The following is a 20764-nucleotide window of genomic DNA, read 5'->3' as shown; positions in this document are numbered from 1 at the left end:
GATTCTAAAACTAAATTGTCATCAACATGCATAAGCTACCAGAAAACTGAAGGGGTTTAGGCAGAGCAGGATGCTGTCTGTATTCAGTGTCTGTGGCAAAAGTTTTAGCTGCAGGGGTGGCCTTTAGGAGAATTAGCCAGAGGCTGCCCCATGCTGGGCACAGCTGGGCTCTAGACAGCTCCAACAGACCCAGCACAGGGCACAGCTGAGTGCAGCAGCCAAACTGATGGCACCTCTGGGAAAACACTGGTGACAAAGGGCAGTGAGGACAAAAAGGAGTTCAAGAAACAGCCTTGAAAATGCCAGTGCCCGACAGGGATGTGGAGGGCATGCTCAAGACAGCAGAGCTGAGTTTCCTTAGCCTGTGGGAGAGAGCAAAGTACAGCAGGTAATTCTCTGCAGTCTGTGGAGAGGGCTGTGTTGGAGCAGATACCCCATATCTGCCCTGCAGACCACAGAGGACCCCTCATGCAGGAGGTGGATATCTCCCTGAAAGGAACTACAGCCCATGGAGAGGCTATGCTGGAGCAGGGCCTTGCCAGGAAGGAGCCCAGGGCTGGAGCAGGCTCTCCTGAAGGGAGCTGCAGCCAGTTTATCCTGAACAACTGCAACCCACAGGAAGGACAGGACGGACATGCTGGAGCAAGGAGAAGCAGAGAGGGGCTGTTACAAGCTGAGCACTTGTGAGCAAGGAGTAGTGGAACAGCCATAACTGAAGGAGTGAAATTGAGTCTGAGTAAAGAAAGGGGCTTACTTTTAGTTTTCATCTGTTTCTCACCATCCAACTGTATTTTAATTGACAGTAAATTAAATTAATTTTCTCCAACCTGTTTTGTCCATGATTTTGATTCTGTTTTGCCCATGAACATAATTGATGATCTCCCTGTCTTTATCTTGACCTATATTGATATAAAGCTTTTTTTAATCTTCTATATCCTCCATACAGACTTCTTGAGCTGAGGAGTAGGAGTGCCTGCTGGGCAGGCATCTGGCAAACAGCCAAGGTCAATTCACTACATAGACTATTCTTCTAGCAGTATGTAATGATTTTAAGCACTGATTATATTCTCTAAATGCTGTTTAGGGCTTGTGACAGTCTTTCAATTTAAATGAAAAAAGCACCATCGGTTTTGGGCCTCCTAAAAAATTTCTAAGTTGGTGGGCTAGTGATAAGTTAGAAGTAAGCCTTATCCTTAAAATTGCTTACTTTTGCCAGTCTTTAAACCTTTTTCTTTTGCCCTTTGAATACTTAGTTTTAACTACTTAGAAGTAAAGAAAAGGCTGGAAGAGCCTGCTTTAAAGAAAATGAGGAAATAAATCAAAAAGTGACACCCTAAATATTTAAGGGATACTCATAACTTCTGCTTGGTAGAACAGTCAGGACATTACAGCCAGGACTCCCGGTCTTAGAAATGCGTATAACATTCTCTTTCTGACTACTTGCTGCACAGACAGGTTTCACACACAAAACAAGGGGGTTTCTCACAAGAGGGGGCATATGTCCTCTGTGCATCTGGCCAGTTGTCACTTGCTGCTGAGGGGAAGGCATGATGCCAACGTTGAAAGTCTCGGGGCCGCTGGAGCCGGAGCGCATCACAGCCGGCAGCGCCACGGAGCCGTGCTCCACCTTCCCGGTGCGGTTGAACTGCTGCTGCAGGATGGTGGGTCTGGGGAAACACAGCCAGCACACAGTCAGTCAGCTCCTGCAAACTGAGCTCTGTCAGCTCTGCTGCTTCTAGGATTTCAATTGCATTTCACAACGTTTGGAGAAGCTGGAGAATTTGATGGTTTTTCTTTCTAACCATTTTCTAATGTATTGGAAAAAAGATAATCTGGGGCTTCTGGCAGATCAGTTATTAATAGCACTAATGAGCAGGCACCAAGGAAAGATGGCAATGTGCAGTTTTGTTAAACATGATACAATAGCTTTACCCCTTTTAGACACAGAGCAGACAGAACCAGAACCAGGTTTATGGCATAACAACTGTTTTGTTTCAGTTGTATCACCGGCTGAACAATACAAAATAGAAGCACGAACCTTGTGGAGATATTTTGCTAGTATTCCCTAGAATTGGGATAAAAACTTACTTTCTTCCCCCTTTATACAAACAAGCACACACAGCACTTGCAAATAATCTGGCAGTCCCCCAGATACTGGACTGGAGAATAATAAATAAAGTTACTGCCATCCACGGTCCTGAACTGCCTTGCCAGATATACTGCTCATATTTAAACATGATTCAACCTTTAATAGCTAGAAGTGTTGACAGAAATTCAGGCTGTAACAACAACACTCTGCTGAGGGGAAGAAAAAAGCGATTTCAACTATGAAAAAATCTTGTATTTATCTACTACAAGTTTTGGGCTTTTCTGCACAGCACTTAACTAACAGTATATTCTGGAAGTGATTTGGAAAGGGCCATGTCAAAATAAAGCACATCTGAACATGTGTGATCCATCAAAAGATGAAATTTCCCATAAGGTCACATGAAATACCTAACAAATCTATCTCATATAAACTGTAGGCTTAACAATAAATCAAATGGACTTTTCACATACACACTGCTGACACTGCCACCCTCAAAAGCTCCAAGAAAAGACTTGAGTGGCTCATTACAGCTTATAATGTCACAAATCTGTTTTTATGGTCTCACTGCACAGAAAGATCTGACATTCCTTTTCAAGAGTGTGGCCAGCTCTACAGTTCTGTGTTTCCCTATGTTCAGTTACTCTCCCATCAAAACCATAACCTGACCTATTTGTACCAAACCCTTTCCCCTACCACACCACACATCTGATGGCTTTGGCTGGTGAAATAAGTCAGCTCTGCTCATAACACTGTGTACAACTAAACTGACAGGTGTCAAATCTACTGGAAACCATGGAACTGGCAGACACAAGCAACCAAAACCATGTAAATCACACATGAAGATGAAAAAAAATACTACAACTTTTCAGCTCTGCTTCATTATCCCCCTCTCTGCCCCAGCATTTTACTGAATTACAGCCTGAGTGCCTTTGTTCAAGAGTCAAGTTGATGTTGCCATTGCTTGTTGCCCTAACCAACAATTTTGTGACAAATATCTGCTCTTCAATCCTTGAATGAAGCTAGGAGCCTGCTGAATTGCCTGGGGACAGTACTTCCTTCTATTGAAATACTCTGTAGAAAACCATTCTTTCACAGTAATAACTGTATTACTTCATTTGAAAAAGCTGCTACAGCTAAATGTGGCACTCTTACAAACAGACCATTTCCTCCTGTTGCATGCACTCACTTCTTAGGTGAAACAGATTCCTCCAACATGGTTGATTCCTCATCACCTTCAAGCCCAAATCTATCTTTACTTTGTTTCTGGAGGGGGAAGAAAAAAAGATAAGTTAAACAATGTGTGTTGTTTCTTGCTTTCTCTCCACCATTTCCTTGCCATTTATCACAAACCTAAACAAATGACCTGCAGAGCCTTGTCTGGTGCTGAACACCATGCTCTTGGGCAGTGAGTGAGAACACAACCTCCCCAGAGAAGAGGTACTCTTCAGCATTCAACAGCCCAGGTTCTAAACCCTGGCAGATGAAGTATCTAAAGGAAAAAAACCTGTTGGTGCCTTTTTGAACAAAGGTGTAAGGGAAATGCTGAAGTGTTACTGTATGGTGCTACCTACTGATGCCTTAAGATTTCAGCCTTTATATTTTTGAAATCTTGTACTGCAATAGTGCATAACTCTAAACTCCATATAAAGTGTTAGTTACCTGTCTTCACTTTTTGGTCAGACAAATCAATCCCTCTAGGTCTGAGATCCAAGGATACCCTACAGCCTCAGGCCCCAAAAAGTATAAACAAAAGTGAATTGGGGGGGAGCAAACTGGGGGAATGTGACTTCATCACCTGAAGCTGTAAATGGAGGACTAACTCCTGATATGCTAATGGACAAAACTTATATCTGCCTGAAAAACTCATCATGACCACCATCCATTTTGGGTGTAGCCCCTTGAGGAGGGTCTGTCTGCTCTTAATACACCTGAAGGTCCTTCATTAAATATATCCACTTTTATTCTTTATCTTTGTCTGGCCTCTGTTTCTAGGTAAGCTCAAAAAAGACATCACTACCAGCAGGAAGCACATACCCACAAGTAAAGACAATAAATTGAATAGTGTCTCCAAGTCATTTTATCATAGGTACTTTAAAGTTCAGGACAGTCTGACTTCAGGCTGAAGACTGAGGCAGGGGTTTTTTAGTGCTAAGAGATTTGTACATGTACCTAAGGGCAGTAAGTCTTAACCACTAGAAACAACAGGAAACTACAAATCACAGAAATAGTGTCTCATAGTCTATTTCTACTTGTTGCCTAGTGAAGAGAAACTGTCTGCTTTCCCTCTTGCTACATGATTTGTAGTCTGAGTCCATAGAGATGAATCTAAACAGAGAAGTATCCACTGCGACCTTCCATTCAAGAGGAACTCCTCATGCACATCTATGTGAACATACAACTCCAGAGAAAGAAGTTCTTACTATTAGAGTTTGATTTTATGCATGAACTGAAACTCCCTATTTCTAGTCATGATTGTGCTTTACTTCCATAATAATGTGAAGTAAAAAAAACCTACTGTTTTTAATTTAGATATATGCTACTCAAGTTCTGGGTTCTCTGTCAGCTGATTAATGACCAATCATTAAAATTGCAGGAGATGAGGGGTTGGTGGAGTGGGGGGGAACACTATACTAATAACACTTGAGCAGAAAAAATGTACCTATGCACACTGGAGAAAAGGAGTTTGACCAGCCCAAAACAGAGCAAGAATTAACAATATGCAACTGAAAGCAACAAACCCCACTTTGATGCATCCATCACAGAGATTATGTGTGAGCTCCAGAACTGTGAACTGCAGCTTCTCATATGAATCAGGGATGTTTATGATTTAACGCGTTCCTAATTCATTAATTTCAAACAGGCTGTGTCAGCAGATGATAGAGAAAAAAAAATCAAAGAACTGGGAGTGTAAATTTGCACATTTGTATTCTATCAAGACAGAAGGCTGCTTTCATTTGGCACTAGACAGCAATGCTACTTTTGAATCAAGTTTTAAACCATCTACAGAAACCTGCAATTTATTTGATGTTTATTAAACCTGAGCCTGACAGCCTCAGAGAAAAAGGCATGTGATGAATTCTGTGTGATGAATTCTGGCAATCCTCCTGAACCTCTCATTACATAACCCTTAGTGTTACATCTTACACTGCTCACACTAACAAAGGCAATAAATTCTTCTGGGTTACTTAACTTTGTGATTTCTTACTACGAAACTCTATTACAGTAAAGAATGATGTGGTTTGAATGTCAATGAAGTAAAATTTTGACAAGAATGACTCAGTGCTGTTTGGAACACCTCACTTTTCTATATAACATGCCTAGAATGGGACTATTCAGCTCCATCTTTGTTGGCAAGCTTGCCATTTTTTGCTGTTGCACTTGCTTGCTTGGGAATATTTTGAATACTGGAAATTTTATCAGCCCTTCCTCTCTCCTGCCAGGCACATTCTACAAAAACAAGTTTCAAGGCAGTCTGACCTCTTCACAAACACTGATTTTATCCCCCTCTGCACAACTGAGGTCAAATCCTTTGCTTTGCTAATCACAGTGGTTTTAAAGCAATGTACTGTTGGGGCTTTTTGGTTTGTTTTTCTGGCAAAAAACTTTCACCTTTGATACATTATATACAAGAGCAACTGGACAACTATTGTGTAGTCCTGGCTGTAGTTTTAAATACTGCTTCTAGAGTAATTTCTTCCCATCTGATTCATCTCTATAGCTTAAAAATCCAAAACTGAAGCTTTGGACTCTTCCCTGGGTATACACTCACAGCCACCAGGTCACCTTCTAGATGGAAACACAAAGCCCAGGAGTGCTGTACCGAGCCTGACACATGCTAGAGATGTAATAAATAGCCTTGATTTTTTCCAGAAGCAGCACCTTACTTGAAGGTAAAAATATATAACATCAAAACACAAGACATAACATGAGAGAAAAACTGCAGTTTGCACATATCTGAATTTTTGCCTTTTTTTTTTTTTTGCTACATGCCAAGATGTTAATACTGTACCTTCTTTAGGATGATATCAATGTAACCTGCAATTAATTGAGAGATCTGTTCTCCTTCAGTGGTCTGTACTGAGTAATAGCTTTCCTGATATTCACCAAAATCCTGAAGAAAAAGGGGAAAAAACCCAAAACTTATTTGAAAGTGTGAAGTAAGTAAATGAAGAAACAGTACCAAATATGACTGAGAAAATTCAAATGCTGAAATTGTATAGACATTTTATTATATCCAACAGTAAGTTAAACTTCTCCAAGATTCTAGACCAGTCTATATGTGAGACTGAGGGAAGAGAGAAGAATGCTTTTTATATCAGTTTACTCACAGATGTTCCATAAATTCAAATGCCCAAGAGATATTTCATCTAACTTTATCAGATTCAGTCACTTGAGGATGAAGAAAAGTATTTTTAGAATTTAATCCTAGAGCATAATCATCCATGCAACTGGAAATTAGATGCACATGAATCAAGTGAATGCAATTTTCTAGCTTCTGCCTCTTGCTCCATCTCTTCAAACAACCTTTTCATATACAAAATATATGTTGCAGTGGTCTCCCATTGACCAAATAATTAGCAAAATATCACATTCATGAAGCTTCTCTAAATTCATAATTATCAAATACATGAATGAGCCAGCTGACTTTGTTTATGTTCATATCTTACAAGGCACAACATACATTATGAATGACAAGCATCATAACTATTTACACCAGTGGGAATAATAATGCTTTCTTAACTGGTTCATTAGTTAGGCACAAACCAGATTTAAACAGTGGCTTGTTGAAAGATTTAAGCAGTACATCTGAGGAACTGGTCTGTCCAGAAGCACCAAACTACAGATTGAACCTGCATTACTGTATCTGCCAGTTTATTACTTGAGGACTCAGTGACTCTATCAGGTTATAAAATCAGAGACAGAACAAGTTACAGTGCAGAAACTGATCTAAGCCTCCCTGCCACATAACTCCCTTGCCCTCTGAATACACACACAAAGATTACCAGAGTGAAGCTTTTAGGTGAGGCAGCCCAACGTTTCACAGTTGTCAGTGGCCATTCCTGCAGCACCTCCTTGGTCTTCTCATCCACACGCATCACAGAGTCTTTGGTGACCCCCAGCAAACGAGGAACCAGCTTGTTTTTGCCTTTCATTTTTTCCTATAACAAGGTGTGCAAGATCGTTTTCCTTACAAATGCAGCTTTCCACAGGACAAAGGAAAAGCAAGATAGAATACACTGCAAAGGGAAGCAACTGGCATGCAGACAGTGACAATTTAAAATTCCAGGCTTACTTTGTCTGTTTACAGACAATGATTTTCAAGCAATGCATTAAGCAGCTCAGGTCTTTAGTGCATCTTTACTATTCAGTTCAAAAGACACCCCCTCTTCTCACTCTTCCAGAAAACTGGAATATCTTAGTGGTTGAGGAAGCAACCCTTAGCTTAGAGAGGGACCTGAGATCATCCATAACCAAGGACACAGGATGGCCACAGCAAGAGCTACGTTACCTTAACAAGGAAAAACGACACGCCGTAGGTGCGCAGGGAACGCGCCAGCTTCACATACTTCACTTTGGCTTCTATTTCTGTCATCTCACCACAGTTTTTGTGCTCCTGTAACAGAGTTCAGTATCAATTAGGCAGAACCAAAGCTTCTAGAAAGAAACAGAAAAAGGGTACAGCTTTTATCTATTTCAGGATGCTTAGTTCATAATCATTGCAACTAGAATATCTGAAAAAAATACTGGGTAGAAATGTTAGCAAAACTATCATATAACACCTCACATGAGAGAAAATAACTAACTCGGGCAAACAGAACACTCCTCTTTGACCATCAACCATTCAATCTGTGCCTCAGACCATGCACATTAAACCCCTTTTGACACAGTTTAAAATTCTAGGTATTCCTGCTATTTGACCCCATTAGGTTTCATACAATTAATGCCTCTTCACTCAGCTTTTAAACGTTGTTTAAGTGTACCCACACCCATTTTTTTCCTCCCAGAAACAGATTATTTATTCCTGCTTTGTGCCCAAAACTTCTGAATCATGACAGCCTCACACCTTGTACTTGAGACCATTTCTCATGTATTGTAGGTACTTCCAATGGGCCTTTTTGCCAGCTGCAGCATTATCCAAAATTGTTTTCTATCACAGGAAAATATCTCTACAGCTGAGGAACAAACAATCATTTTTCTGAATAGCGTGTCCTGAAATACTCGACTAAGTGTGTCCTGTAACTCAGTCTCTTTTTACTGTTTAAACAACTTGGTCATTAGTAGATTGATGATTATGTGTAAGTAACAACAGGCACCCATCTTATGTATTTAAATTTATTAAATTTAAATAGCATCTTCTCTCCTATCCAGACCACTGTGCTGAAATCCGCATCCCAATGTCTCGCTATTTAAATCCTGTTTGTGGGACTCCCTGTCCCACCCCTCTCAAGTGCCGGTTGCCACATCTTCCATGCTGCCTGATGGCAGCAGGGGGAGCACCAGGAACATGGGAAATGCCTTCTTATTCCACTTGTTCCCACCTCAACAGTGTGGGAGCTTCCAAGGGAGAGCACTGAGAGGAGCAACTGCAACTCCAAAACCTCTTGCATCCCAAGAACACAGGCTGCTCCCATCTGTCAACTTCAGGAGAGAACACAACCGAGATCCCAAAAGAACAAGGAGCACAGATGTAGCGCCTGCCAAGCTCCAGAACTTCATGGCTTGGGAAACAGCTGAGTTTTTCCCAAAAAGACAGCTCACATATTCTACCTTGTCAAATCTTTGCCCAGATCAGTGCCTGCACTGATGAGCTTCTGGTCCATGCACTAAAGCACATAATGATAGGAAGTACTCATAGGTCATATCTGACATGGGCAAAAATCCCGTGCTATGAAAAGCATGGCTGTGATTCAGAAGTGAATGAATCTGGTTTTTGCTTAAACTGCAATATCACTGCACATTGACTTAAAGGTGCACAGAAAAGTGCCAGACACACTCACCTACAAGGAAGTACTGAAGAGTCAAGGTAGAAGAGACTCACTAAGTTATAGGATTCTTCAGCTGGGAGTGTAGCAGACAAAAGAAAGGATGTAACCTGTTCCTGCTCTTGAACTTGTCTCCCTAGCTGGGATCACAGATCTCTGGTGTGTCCTTCCAGAAACCATGAGACTTTATCTCACCTGTTGACCTCAGAATTTTCCAACTTCCATCGCACTGCCAAACTTGTATTTCAGTGGGCAGAGTTACCTGGCGTATCTACAGTACTCAGACTCTTCCAACAATACCAGTCCATTTTACCATTTATACTCAATTGCTCCTGTCTTTTACAATGGGGTGATTCCCACACACACCACTGAATTCATGCATTAACAAGCAGAATTGAGGCTCATGTTTGAACGAGGCACAAAATTAAAACTGGCTTTCCTAAACGTGTCTATTTTAATACAAATATGCATCTTTATATTTCAATGCAACTGACAAAAATATCTTAAAAAGATCTCTCTCCATTTAACAAAGCACATTGGATAATCATCAGTAAAAAAAAAAATGACCAGGAGAATATATCCTCTGAAGAAATAAAATAAAAGCTGTCAAATACTTGATACTTCATTTTCTGATAGCTATTTTGTTCAAAGTTCTTGGTATACATACAAAGTATACACCTGGGAATTTCAGATTTTTCTGATAAAGGTAGTGAAACTAGTGTAGTTTTTTTGGCCTCACAATTACCTGAAATATTCTCTTTTCAGCCCCTCTTTGTTTGGTATATTCTTTAGGCAGGAATTCTTTCAGGCTAGGGAAAAAAAAAAATCGAAAGTTAATGGCTCCTCCTTGAGGAGGGATGCTTTCCATACATCTTTACTGGCACTAGGTCCCCCAGGCTTCCTAATGTGGGTGTTAAATATCTCCACAACAAAACAAAACTCAGTAGAGCAAGTGGTTGTCTTACCACTTGAGTTGCTGCCCCATGTAGTACCTTTTCATGTTCTCAAAATCCATCAAAAACAAACAATAGCTGGGACACTTTCCAATTTAAAATTACAGGATGTCTCTCAGCAGCTCAGAGGGTTTCATATCTAAAAGCAACTACATTTATTGTGATCTGGGACAAGGGAACATGGAGGCTTGAGCCAGCTCTGAGTTCAGACACTGCTGTTACTCGACAGCAGCACTTTGATTTATTGATGTGTGGGACCAAGCTCTTTCTCTGTGATAGCCAAGAAATGTTAGAACACTACTACTGTACTGAAAAACTAGAAAGCAATTTAAGTGGACTCTTAACATCACTGTGTTGTCTCAAAGTAAAAAAAGAAGCAGTTTTGATTTCTGCAGCACTCAGTTTCTAAGGCTCTCAGAACATGGATTAAATTAAACAAGTTCAGCCTCCACGACAGAGTTCAGTCAGAAGGAATCCTTCAACACCTCATCTTCCCCTCCTTGCTGTATAATAAAAAAACCGTTTCTCTCAGCCAGATTTCACCCTAACCTGAGGGCATAGCAGCATCAGGCTTTAACAAATAACTGTTCTGGATTGTACCTTCCCATCTGGAATATTCTACTCTGATGAAACCATGTCATATATTCAGCAGGTCATTTTCCACCTGAAAAAACTTGCACAGTTAAAATAATTAGTCTCTAAGGATTCCCCCTGCTTTGGACTATTATGACAGGAGAATGTCCTCCTTATTCTGATTTATTCAGTAAAAAAGCAACATTTAACACTGGAGGCTAGACTACCTACTAGGATACAAAGTTAGATGTTTTGAGAAGGATGGATTGTTTTAAACAAGATTGGCAAAAAAACTGCTCAACTGTTCTGTGGGAGTTGCTTCGTTTTTATATCTTGAAGGTGTTTTTGTTGGGTTTTTTCTTTATATTACTGTGCACTTTTTTTGTTTGTGTTTTTAAACACAAAAGACTGCCATTGCAGACAATAAAAAATTATCTCAAAATACTAAATTAGTATTTTGTGTTTCAAAAATATTACTCAGTACCGAGGTCACACATTTTGTCTTTTCCATATTATAAAACAAAGTAAGAACAACTGTCCTTGCTAATCTTTCTTCTCATGTTCTCATAGCTACATCTCACTTATCCATGATAAAGAAATCTCTTCTTGAGGACTTATTTACAAAGACACATCATGGGGTAGGGAAGGCTGAAGAGTCAGATTAAAACTGTAGATAAGGACTGAATACAGCTTATTATCTTAAAAAGCTGGTGTATCTATTATTAAACAACTGGTGGTTTTATACAGAATTTCACAGGTTCAAACCAGTTTAGTTAAATTAAATTCTAAGTCAAATTAAGAAAACAACAAACCCAAACCTAAATTAAACAAAGTTTCATTCTGGAAATCTATTTATATAAACAAATAAATTATAGCTATCAACACACTTTAAATAATCATCTTTTATTAGCTAATTTTCTCAGTTATCTGTATACAGATAAACTATCAAAACCATTACCTTTTAAAGTTTGTCTACTTAATTTATAATTAATATAGCACTTTAAAAAACATTTCTAAGCAAACATTACTTGGATCCTCCCAAGCACCAAGGACTAAGAAAACAACTTGGTGCTTTGTCCACTAAGCAGCAATTGCAATACCCCTGCACATGTGGGTGGCAATTGGATTGGAAGTGTTTTCCTTCCATCACCTTCCACTATTTTTAAATCAAGAGGCAAGTGATCACCTTATCTCAAAGGGTGAAATGCCAGTTGTGAACTGAAATCATATTAATTCTACCTATAATCCAGATATTTTCCTTACAGACAGTTTCACTTTATTTTGCAGCTTTTTAATGCAGCTAGCAAAAAGAATGGAAATATCATTTAGCCTTCTTTAATCCCTTAAATTACACATATTAGAATGTGTACATTGAACTCAGTTTAAAAAACAGCTAACAGCAAGCAGGGTTGATTTAACCTGGTTTACACTGAGTTTCATCTTCCAGTTCCTTAAAAAGTTACACGAGCCAACACTTTGATTGTTTCTCATTAACATAAATGTGCTCTTGAAAAATACAGCTTAACTCAGCAAACCAGGTTAGATTCAAGAACTGAGCTCAGCATCAAGCTCACTCATCATGTGCAGCTTGTCTGTTTGCCAGTGTGCTTGCACAGAAGTGGAGGTGTGCAGTTTGAGGTGCTCCTTTCCTACTGCAGAGGAACAGTGTGAGCTCTTTATTAGATATTCTCTCAGCAAATTCAGCCCCAGGGCAGCCTCTACAGGTGCCATGCCAAACTAGATCTGTACCATGATGGAGTTCTTCTAAATTGACAGTTTAATCCTTTCACATTATACTTTGGCATGAGCTTCATGTTGAATTCCAACAACCAATACCAATGTCTTAGCAAGATGCAGGCAAAAATCTCCATCTGTGCCAAGAATATTTTAACAACAACAAAAAAAGATACAAAAGGTGTCTCTACACAAACATATTGTAGACAGGCAACTAAACTAAGCTGTTTCCAAACAATATCATTAAATACTAGTGCTGCTCTGTTCTGTGCTGGTTTTTTTATGAGCTGACAAATTCTCCTTAAGGGAACCTGTAGCATCTGAAGGTTTCAATAGTGAGTGACTGGATACCTCTCAAATGTATTTCACATACTGAGATACAGCATGCAGTTTATATAAAAGAAAACTACTTTCTTACTTGAAAAGCATCAGTGTTTATGCACCAAACAGTAGAAAATAGTTGGATGAAACTTTAAAAAAAGCTCATTCATTTTCAAGGGAATAAAAAAACATGACTTTTTTTTTCTGAAAGGATAAGAAATGCATCTTCAGAAAAAAATAATGAGCACTTAACTACACTTTTCTCTATATTGTTCATAGTGAGCCAGGATCATTTGGCTCACTTAGACTCACAAAACAAAAGCATGAGGTTTCACAACAAGGCTGCCATGAGGGCTATGTAAAATAAAGATATCACCACTAAATCATAAACATGTACACTTCAAATTAGGAGACAATGACCAGGGACTTACAGTTCTGCAGCAGGTTCATCTACAGAGGAAAAAACTCAATTACCTCCAAATAAGAAATGCCTAATTTTATGAAACTGATGAAACACCAGGACAGAGAGCAATTACATTTGGTTACCTGCCAAGTTTGGTTCAAATACAATCAAAGCCCTAAATGAAAATGAAACAAGAGCAGAGAAAAGTGCCTACAGAGTATAAGAAGGTTCTGAATTCTGGAATACTGATTCAAAATGGTTTCCACTGGAGTAACATTCCTTTTCTAATAGATCACTCAGCTTTCATCTCTACTAGGATTAAAAAACATAATGCACATTTTATGAGTGATGACTGTTTCATGATGGGCTCCAAACTACCCAGCACTGCATACAAAGTACAAGTAGTACATGCATACAAAGCAGCTTCAGTACATCATAAAACACACTCACTATATGGGAGCTTAAGAAAAGAGAAAGAAACTTTCCACTGAAAAAACCAAGCAGCACATTAGAAAATCCTAAAAAATTTAAGTAACTGAATGCTGTTCAGCCGTTTGCAAAAGCCACTGGTTAAGCCTGTGGGAAATTACTGCTTTAAAAATTAAAAGCAACTATTTCTGGGAACACCTAACTCTTGAAATCATTACCATGACACAATATTAGCTTAGCATGACATAATGCCCCAATGGTTTGCTGCAGGAATACTCTTCAGTGAGTGGAGTGAGAAGGGAAGAATAAGCAGACAATGGACAAATCCCAGAGAAACACTGTTGTCTAACTGGTCACAGTTCTAGGAAATAAAAACCAGGAGTGCACTGAAGCTGTTACAGTGGGGCCCTGTAATTCTTAGACATCAGTAGTTCTAATAGGAAAGATTCATGGGCCAATCAGGATCAGATAGAGTAAAAAGAAAAGCAGATTATTATTTGAAGTGAAAGCTGTTTATTTGTATAACTGAAGTGCTGCTTCAGGAAGAGGCTTCAGAAGGAAAGTGTTTTAGACAACCAGAGCTGCAGCACTGCACGTTGCACAGCAAGACACCACCTCAAAGTGCTTCCCTGAGATACCATAAACCCCAAAGGGGCTCACAAAGGAAGCCTGAGGCAGCACTGAGCCCTCTGCCAGTGGAACAGGACACAAACCAAATACGCACCCATTGTTGTGTGCCTCCAGGTAAGGGATTTATGAGCCTCACGTAGGCAAGGCTTGATGGACTGGGCAGTAAATAGCTCTCTTTTACCTTTCTACATTGCTTTCCTCAGACTTCAGCCCTTGGTTAATTCTACTGCAGGTAAACCAATCAGAAAATTCATTCAGTAGAAAAATGGGACAGGTACATTTCAGTCAAACTTAACTTGCCCTCCTGATAGCAGTAAATTAAGTGTCACAATGAAGATGAAAGGATGAGCCTCTTGTGAGCAGGACTTCTGTCCATGCCCGAAACAAATAGCACAGGTCTAGAATTCCATTCATACAACACCATGAGAGGCTGAATCTGACCAAGTGATTAATGCCACTAAAAAGTTTGGAAAATTTAATTTCTACACACAGGAGTATTCACTTTATTCAAATGACAAAACTTCTTTACACTCTTGTACTTTCCTGGTACTAAGTGTGTACTTAACTGGCACTCTGGGAAGAGCCAGTGTCCTTATTAGTGCTGTCTAATCAGCTACTGCCAAAGGTCCCCTCATCAGCTGAGGTTGTTGATTTGTGCAATAAAGCTCCTTTCACTGGGAGATTTGCTATTGAAAATACACTGAATCTGATTACCTCTGCTTGGAGTAATAAAATGTGCTTAATCTGTGACAACTCAACATTAGTTACACTTGAGGTCACCCAAATTTAGAAGTTAGAAGTGTTTACTCTAAAAATCCAGGTTTATGTTTGTGTTCTACATGAGGTCCAAACTGGATCTGTGCTTGAAAGCCTCCAAATTCACAAGCCTTCTCAAAGGAGACGGGATGGGAACCATTCAGAATGTCATCACGAGCCTAGAGGAGACAAACAAAGATGTGTCAGAGACACCCAAACAACGAATCCATCTCAAATTCCTTAAAAACTTGAATACAGCCAGCAACACACCCTTTTCCTTCTGAATGTCTTTATCATTCCATTCTGGATGTGTATGTGACTAATAAAACAAAGGGTTAGATTATTTCATTGTGAGTATCTACGGAGACTTAGTGAAGCTATGATTGTATCAGCTTTGATCAAAAAGAGAATTTGACAGCCATTTCCTGATGCATGTGTAAATAAAATACAACCTGCAGACACACTTCTGTGTATGTACACACATAGGTACAGATGCATGTGTGTGCAAATACACACACTGGAAAGCTTTCATCCCACTGCCTCATACAGGAGGAAAAAAGATCTCCATAATTAGAAGGTAAAAACAAAATTACTGTTACAGATATGATAACAGGGACGGGCACACAGCATTTTTCTTCCTTCTGTGTAAATTTGGTGGTCATTGAAGATGACAGATTTTATAGCTCTGGCAATAGAAGGCTCACCTACCCATAGACAAAGCAATGACAAAGCATTATCAGCACATACTGTCATGCCAGCCTGAAGGAAATATTTTAGTGGCAGGAGAACAGCTCAGTGTGATAGTCCTCTGAAATACTTCAAAAAGGTACTGCTGTTCTACAAGCAATAGAACAGCCTTACCTTTTGCCTCAGATTTTTAAAATGTAATTTATATAATAAATAAGCACATTCCATCAAATTTTCAAATTTTTTTTATTTGAAAAAAAACCCCCAAAACATTAAAAAATAATTTAAAACCTACTTTTTTTCAGACTGAATTGCAGGCAACTGCAATGGCAGCTTCACTTAAATACTATCTTCTGCATAAAGCTCCTGGCTTTGCTAAGGTATGCACAGTCCCTCTGACAGTTTAGGAAACCTGTGCAGATGGACCCCTACTGTGTTAAATGGCATGGTCCCCTTTGATGGAAAGCCTTCCTGCCTTGTGTGCTGTCTGGATTGAAGATTGGAAAGAAGTGCAGAAAAAGTTCTCTCACTGATCAGGCAGAAGACAAAAAGACAAGAGAAACAGAAAGCTGTCCACAAGACTGGCCTGAGGTTCCACATGACACAGAGAGCACCATCCAGAGAAGAGAAGAGGAAGTAAAAAGAGCAGCCTGGGACTCAAGACATGTACCTATGTTAAGGAAGCAGGATGTCAAAGCCAGTGGATTTTTGGCTCAGTGTCCATTACTGAGTTCAAAGCATTGGATTAAAAAAATCAGCAAAGCCTCTGTACTATCATGTGTTTTTGGAGGGCTAGACAAAAGAGCAAAACTAAAGCACATCCAGAACTGGAATTCTAGAAGATGGAGTATTTGAGCAGTGTATTTTTTCTAATTAACCTACATGGGTTTCCTCAGACAAGGTAGAAAGTAGTGTACCTGAACATAGAGCAAATTAAGCTGAACAGGATCTCTTGAATCTACATTCTGGTCTGAATAAAAGAACTTCCGTCTCAAGAGCAGCGTTTCATTTTCATCCACTCCTTGCTCTCGGAAGGTCCGGCTGTGATCCAGCCAATTCACTGCAACAGAGCCACAGCCATGCACACTGTTAAACCCACACTGCTGCAGCCTTCACAGCCCTTGTGAAACTCGGGGGATAACTGGCTTTTCCACTGTGGGGGAAAACTCCACAAGAAATGTTACTTTTATTTCTGGTGCTAGTTATCAGTGCTGAAGGTTTGCTACAAATGAGAACTGAAAAACAGCACTGCTGAGTAACAAGGATATACTGCAGCAAACATTGTTAATATTGAAGAAACAACTACAGTAATGTTTTACTAGTAAATGTGTATCTTTAAAGCTTCACGACAAAATAAGTGTACCACATTTTACTTCTAAAACAAATTATTCTGTTTACCTTTTTTATCCCTGAACACAATTTTAAAACATCTTCCTGCCACTTACAGTTAACCTTAGTGTCTTACAGTAAAACAGAAAAAACAATTATCATGACTTAGCACACAAAACAAATCAAATACCATCTTAGTTGTTCTTTGGCAAACTTCACTTACAGTTAAAACTTACACCTTCAAACACAAAACTACCTTTTGATGGCTTTCAGTAGGCATCAAACAACCCTTCACACTTAAGTTGAAATACCCCTACCAAACACATACCAAAAAGCATTTCAAAACACCTGCTAACTCTCAAACTTACCCATTCACTTAATTTAAAAAATACTCAATTGCAGACAGCACTGCATACAAGGGGATGCAAAATATAGCCAGGAACCAACTGAAATGGCCACTGCATGGCTTCTTTGCATTATACTGTAGAAAGATATTAATCTAAGAATTACTCTGGGATATATCACTCACAATCATCATCTGTATGAAGCTTTGCCTTCAGTTTTTCCATTTTTCTTTCATCACGTAACAGGGTCCTATCCTTCTTCAGTGTTCCTGTACTCTCCTCTTTCTTCTCTTCGATGCTCTCCTGGATTAATGAATATTCCTCATAATTTGTTATTCCTGGAATTATAAATAAATCCAATATCTGACCTCATCTTTCCAATACATGATTTCTTTGTCATATGCTGCATTTGCCACTTTGAGAAAGGTATTAAGTATAAGGTATTTTTTTCCTGCTGCCTACCCAAGAGAAGCTGCCAGTTTAAAAACATGATGGAATGTAAAATAACTGTAAATTCCAAAAGGGAGACAGGCTATAGTAAATTTCCATTCATGGATGCCTACAATTGCTTCCTGAGGACTGAGTAATTTCAGCTTGCCCATGATGTAAAAGAAATGTGGCAGAGCCAACTGAGGAACAGAAACCATGTGAAATTCATGATTTTTTTGTTTAAAGTGTTATGACTCAATTCTTCCTGTGAATTTTACATGAAATTGAATCAAAAATCTGTTCAAAATATTTAGCATATATGCTAAGTTGTTCCCATTTCTTTGTTCTGTTTGGTTTTTCTGTACTGTTTGGGAAAGCATGTTTATGTTGTACCAGACAGAAAATTAAATGCTCGCCTACATGACCACATTCATGAAAATAAATCAAAGTAATTTTTGAGGTAAATTAGTTACAGCACAGGAGAATCCAACATACAAAGCCTCAAAACTGAAATAGATTATTCCCTTTCCAAGTAAGGTAATATAAATCAAATTAGGGCCGCTTGCACTCTAAATGAGATTTAAGCAGTTTTAAGACTTAAATCAATCCATGTTGGATGCATACTTGTAGTGCATGTATTAAATACAAATTTGTTTTAAAAAATGTCTATTTAGCTAAGTATTGAGACAGACTATAAGCAATATGACACATTTTTGACAGCTGCTCTGGATGGCTTCTGTATGTATTTTTACAAATGATACAATTTTGTGATCAACTCAATCATAACAACACAAAGTCCTAAGCTTGGGTACATTCCAAGGTCAGCAATGTTCCTCTTTTATGCCATTAACACCGAGTATAAATTCAGTTCTAAACCTTTATCTCATAGCAGGAAAGACTACGTAAGTGTAATGTACAATAAAAAATTGGTACCTGTACTGTTGGATAACTTTGTTCCTTCAACTGCTAAATCCTGAAGTCTAAGGATACAGCTGACTCTCTACAGACTTTGATAAAACCTGGACAACAGGTTTCAAGAAAGTGTTTGGTAAGTAGTAACTTAAAAAACAAATTTCAATTTTTCACATGTATGCCAATTTCTAGCCACATAACATCCTAACAATCATAACTTAAATATGACAGAACAAATTCTTAAGCATGTGGGTCCCAAAACCTTACCTATCCTGCTGCAAATGGTAACCAGCAATTCACCCACTGTTTTAGAATCATCCACCATGACTGTTTTCACTGAACCATCCAACATACGTATTTTCTGAGGTCTCTGTTTCTTTTTGTACTCCAGTATATCCTAGGAAATAAACACAACTGTTTCTAAATACTTTTGGAAGCCACCACAAGCCAAACCACTACCTTAGATGCCTAAAACAGGATTCCCTTCCCACTCTCCAAGCTGGATTTTTCCTTTGTTACAGTACAGGCAAATCTACTCATTTAATAAACTTGAGCAGTGACTGCTTTTAGATCTGCCAACGTAATTTTTCAAGGATTGTTCTAAGTGGCAAGACCTAGTCAGGGCAGGATAGACCAAAGTACCTTGTGCTGTGAAATCTAATCCAGCATTTTAAAAGGACTGCAATGCTGTGGTTGCAGCAAGCTGGCCAGAACACGAGCCAGTGTGACCTCACCACCTCCAGTATACAAGAAACCAACTCTAACACAAGGTCACATCAAATATAAAGTATATAACCAAAGTTATTTTTCAACTTTCTGTTAATCATTCTGTGAAGCCACTACTGACCACAGTAGCACACAGTCACAACCTGAGTGCAGGAAAAAAACTGATCTCTGAGGCACAGCAAGGAAGAGACTAGGTCAAGCTCAGGAACAGACTCAAGACCCTCCTACCCCTCCAAATGCTCAACATTCTTCTTGCTATTTAGGAAACAAGTTTTCTAAGGATATGGTGATGAAGGAAGCAAGAGACTTTCAGCATACCCCATTTCTCAGCATGTAGTAATCCAGTGTCCTTCCAGCCTCCAGCCATATACCTTTTCGAGGATCATCATCTGACAAGAACAGTCCATAGTCAGAGGCTGTGGGACAGAACAGAGACACATTGAAAAACATCAGACCTAATAAAACATAATAAAAGCCAACATGGTTTTATTCAGGGCTATTCAGATTCAGAGTTAAGCCTGAATTAAATATATTACACTTACCTTCCATTCTTAATAAATTTGGATAGAATATTCTTCTGTGCTTCATGAAAAATTTAGTTTAGCAGCAGATAGCAGGGTACATTATGCTTTACAGAAGACTTGGAAAAAAGCTTCACTATGCCATCACATCTTCACATGTCACATCTACTGTGTACTATATTTGTAACTACTTTTTTTTGAGACAGCCTTTTTAAAACGCTCACAGGTCCTGCTTTGGAATTGACTAACCAAAAATATAAGCAAGTTTGGCCTTAACCACAGTGTACTATTTCAAGCAGCAGTTCTATTTTCAAAACACAGTTGCTTTCAACCCTCCACAAAATGAGTTTATTATAAACTTGGGACTCTTTTGGGTAGGTGATTCAGGTTTAGGTATTTAAAAATATACAAAGCTTCTAGAATTATATCCGTAGCAAATACAGCAAAACCTTCTATATTTTGAAGGCTAAACAATGTAACTTGATTATTTCAGAAGTAAATGATAAAATTTTCACTGCTACACAAAACCAAACCCAGGCTTAGGTTTCAAAGATTAAACTCCAGATACATAAAATGAAGCATCATGACTGTTAATTTAAGGCCTATCCACATGCATGAAGAATCAATACAGATTATACTTCACAAACAACAAACAACCATTCAGCAGCTGAGCCTGCTCTGTTTGCAGTTCTGCAGGTTAAGCTGATGCCCCTACTCAGGGTCAGCAGTGCACAGTCTGCTACAGCAGCTCTGGGCCATACCTTGTTTACTGTCAGCCATGTGTTAGGAGCCTTTGGCCAGAAAGCCAGGTAAAAATAGCTACAATTTTCAGATAATATTTCATCCTTAAATGCCCTGTATAGCAATAATTCACATTTAACGGCATTTACCTTAATCACGTTTATTTATGCAATTAAATAAAAGACCTTGCCCTTAACTGAGAGA

The 20764-nt window shown here is 39.0% G+C and overlaps 1 protein-coding gene across 7 annotated transcripts in view; it reads right to left on the bottom strand.

Moving 5' to 3' along the window:
- Positions 1 to 20764, bottom strand: part of TLN2 (talin 2) — a 142992-nt gene that overhangs the window by 66223 nt on the left and 56005 nt on the right. For all 7 annotated transcript variants that reach the window (XM_041468778.1, XM_041468777.1, XM_041468776.1 and 4 more), the window contains 11 exons: positions 19617 to 19714; positions 18840 to 18969; positions 17417 to 17569; positions 16476 to 16618; positions 14923 to 15050; positions 9818 to 9881; positions 7599 to 7703; positions 7093 to 7248; positions 6099 to 6200; positions 3276 to 3352; positions 1487 to 1667 (listed from right to left, as the gene is read on the bottom strand). In XM_041468778.1, the coding sequence (XP_041324712.1) occupies positions 1487 to 1667; positions 3276 to 3352; positions 6099 to 6200; positions 7093 to 7248; positions 7599 to 7703; positions 9818 to 9881; positions 14923 to 15050; positions 16476 to 16618; positions 17417 to 17569; positions 18840 to 18969; positions 19617 to 19714 (1337 nt within the window). The remainder of the gene's footprint in view (positions 1 to 1486; positions 1668 to 3275; positions 3353 to 6098; positions 6201 to 7092; positions 7249 to 7598; positions 7704 to 9817; positions 9882 to 14922; positions 15051 to 16475; positions 16619 to 17416; positions 17570 to 18839; positions 18970 to 19616; positions 19715 to 20764) is intronic.

Source organism: Pyrgilauda ruficollis, unplaced genomic scaffold (assembly GCF_017590135.1).
Source record: "Pyrgilauda ruficollis isolate IOZ18807 unplaced genomic scaffold, ASM1759013v1 scaffold23, whole genome shotgun sequence".
NCBI classification, from domain to species: domain Eukaryota; kingdom Metazoa; phylum Chordata; class Aves; order Passeriformes; family Passeridae; genus Pyrgilauda; species Pyrgilauda ruficollis.
The sequence above is the reverse complement of the archived record's forward strand: the minus strand, read 5'-3'. Positions and strand labels throughout refer to the sequence as shown.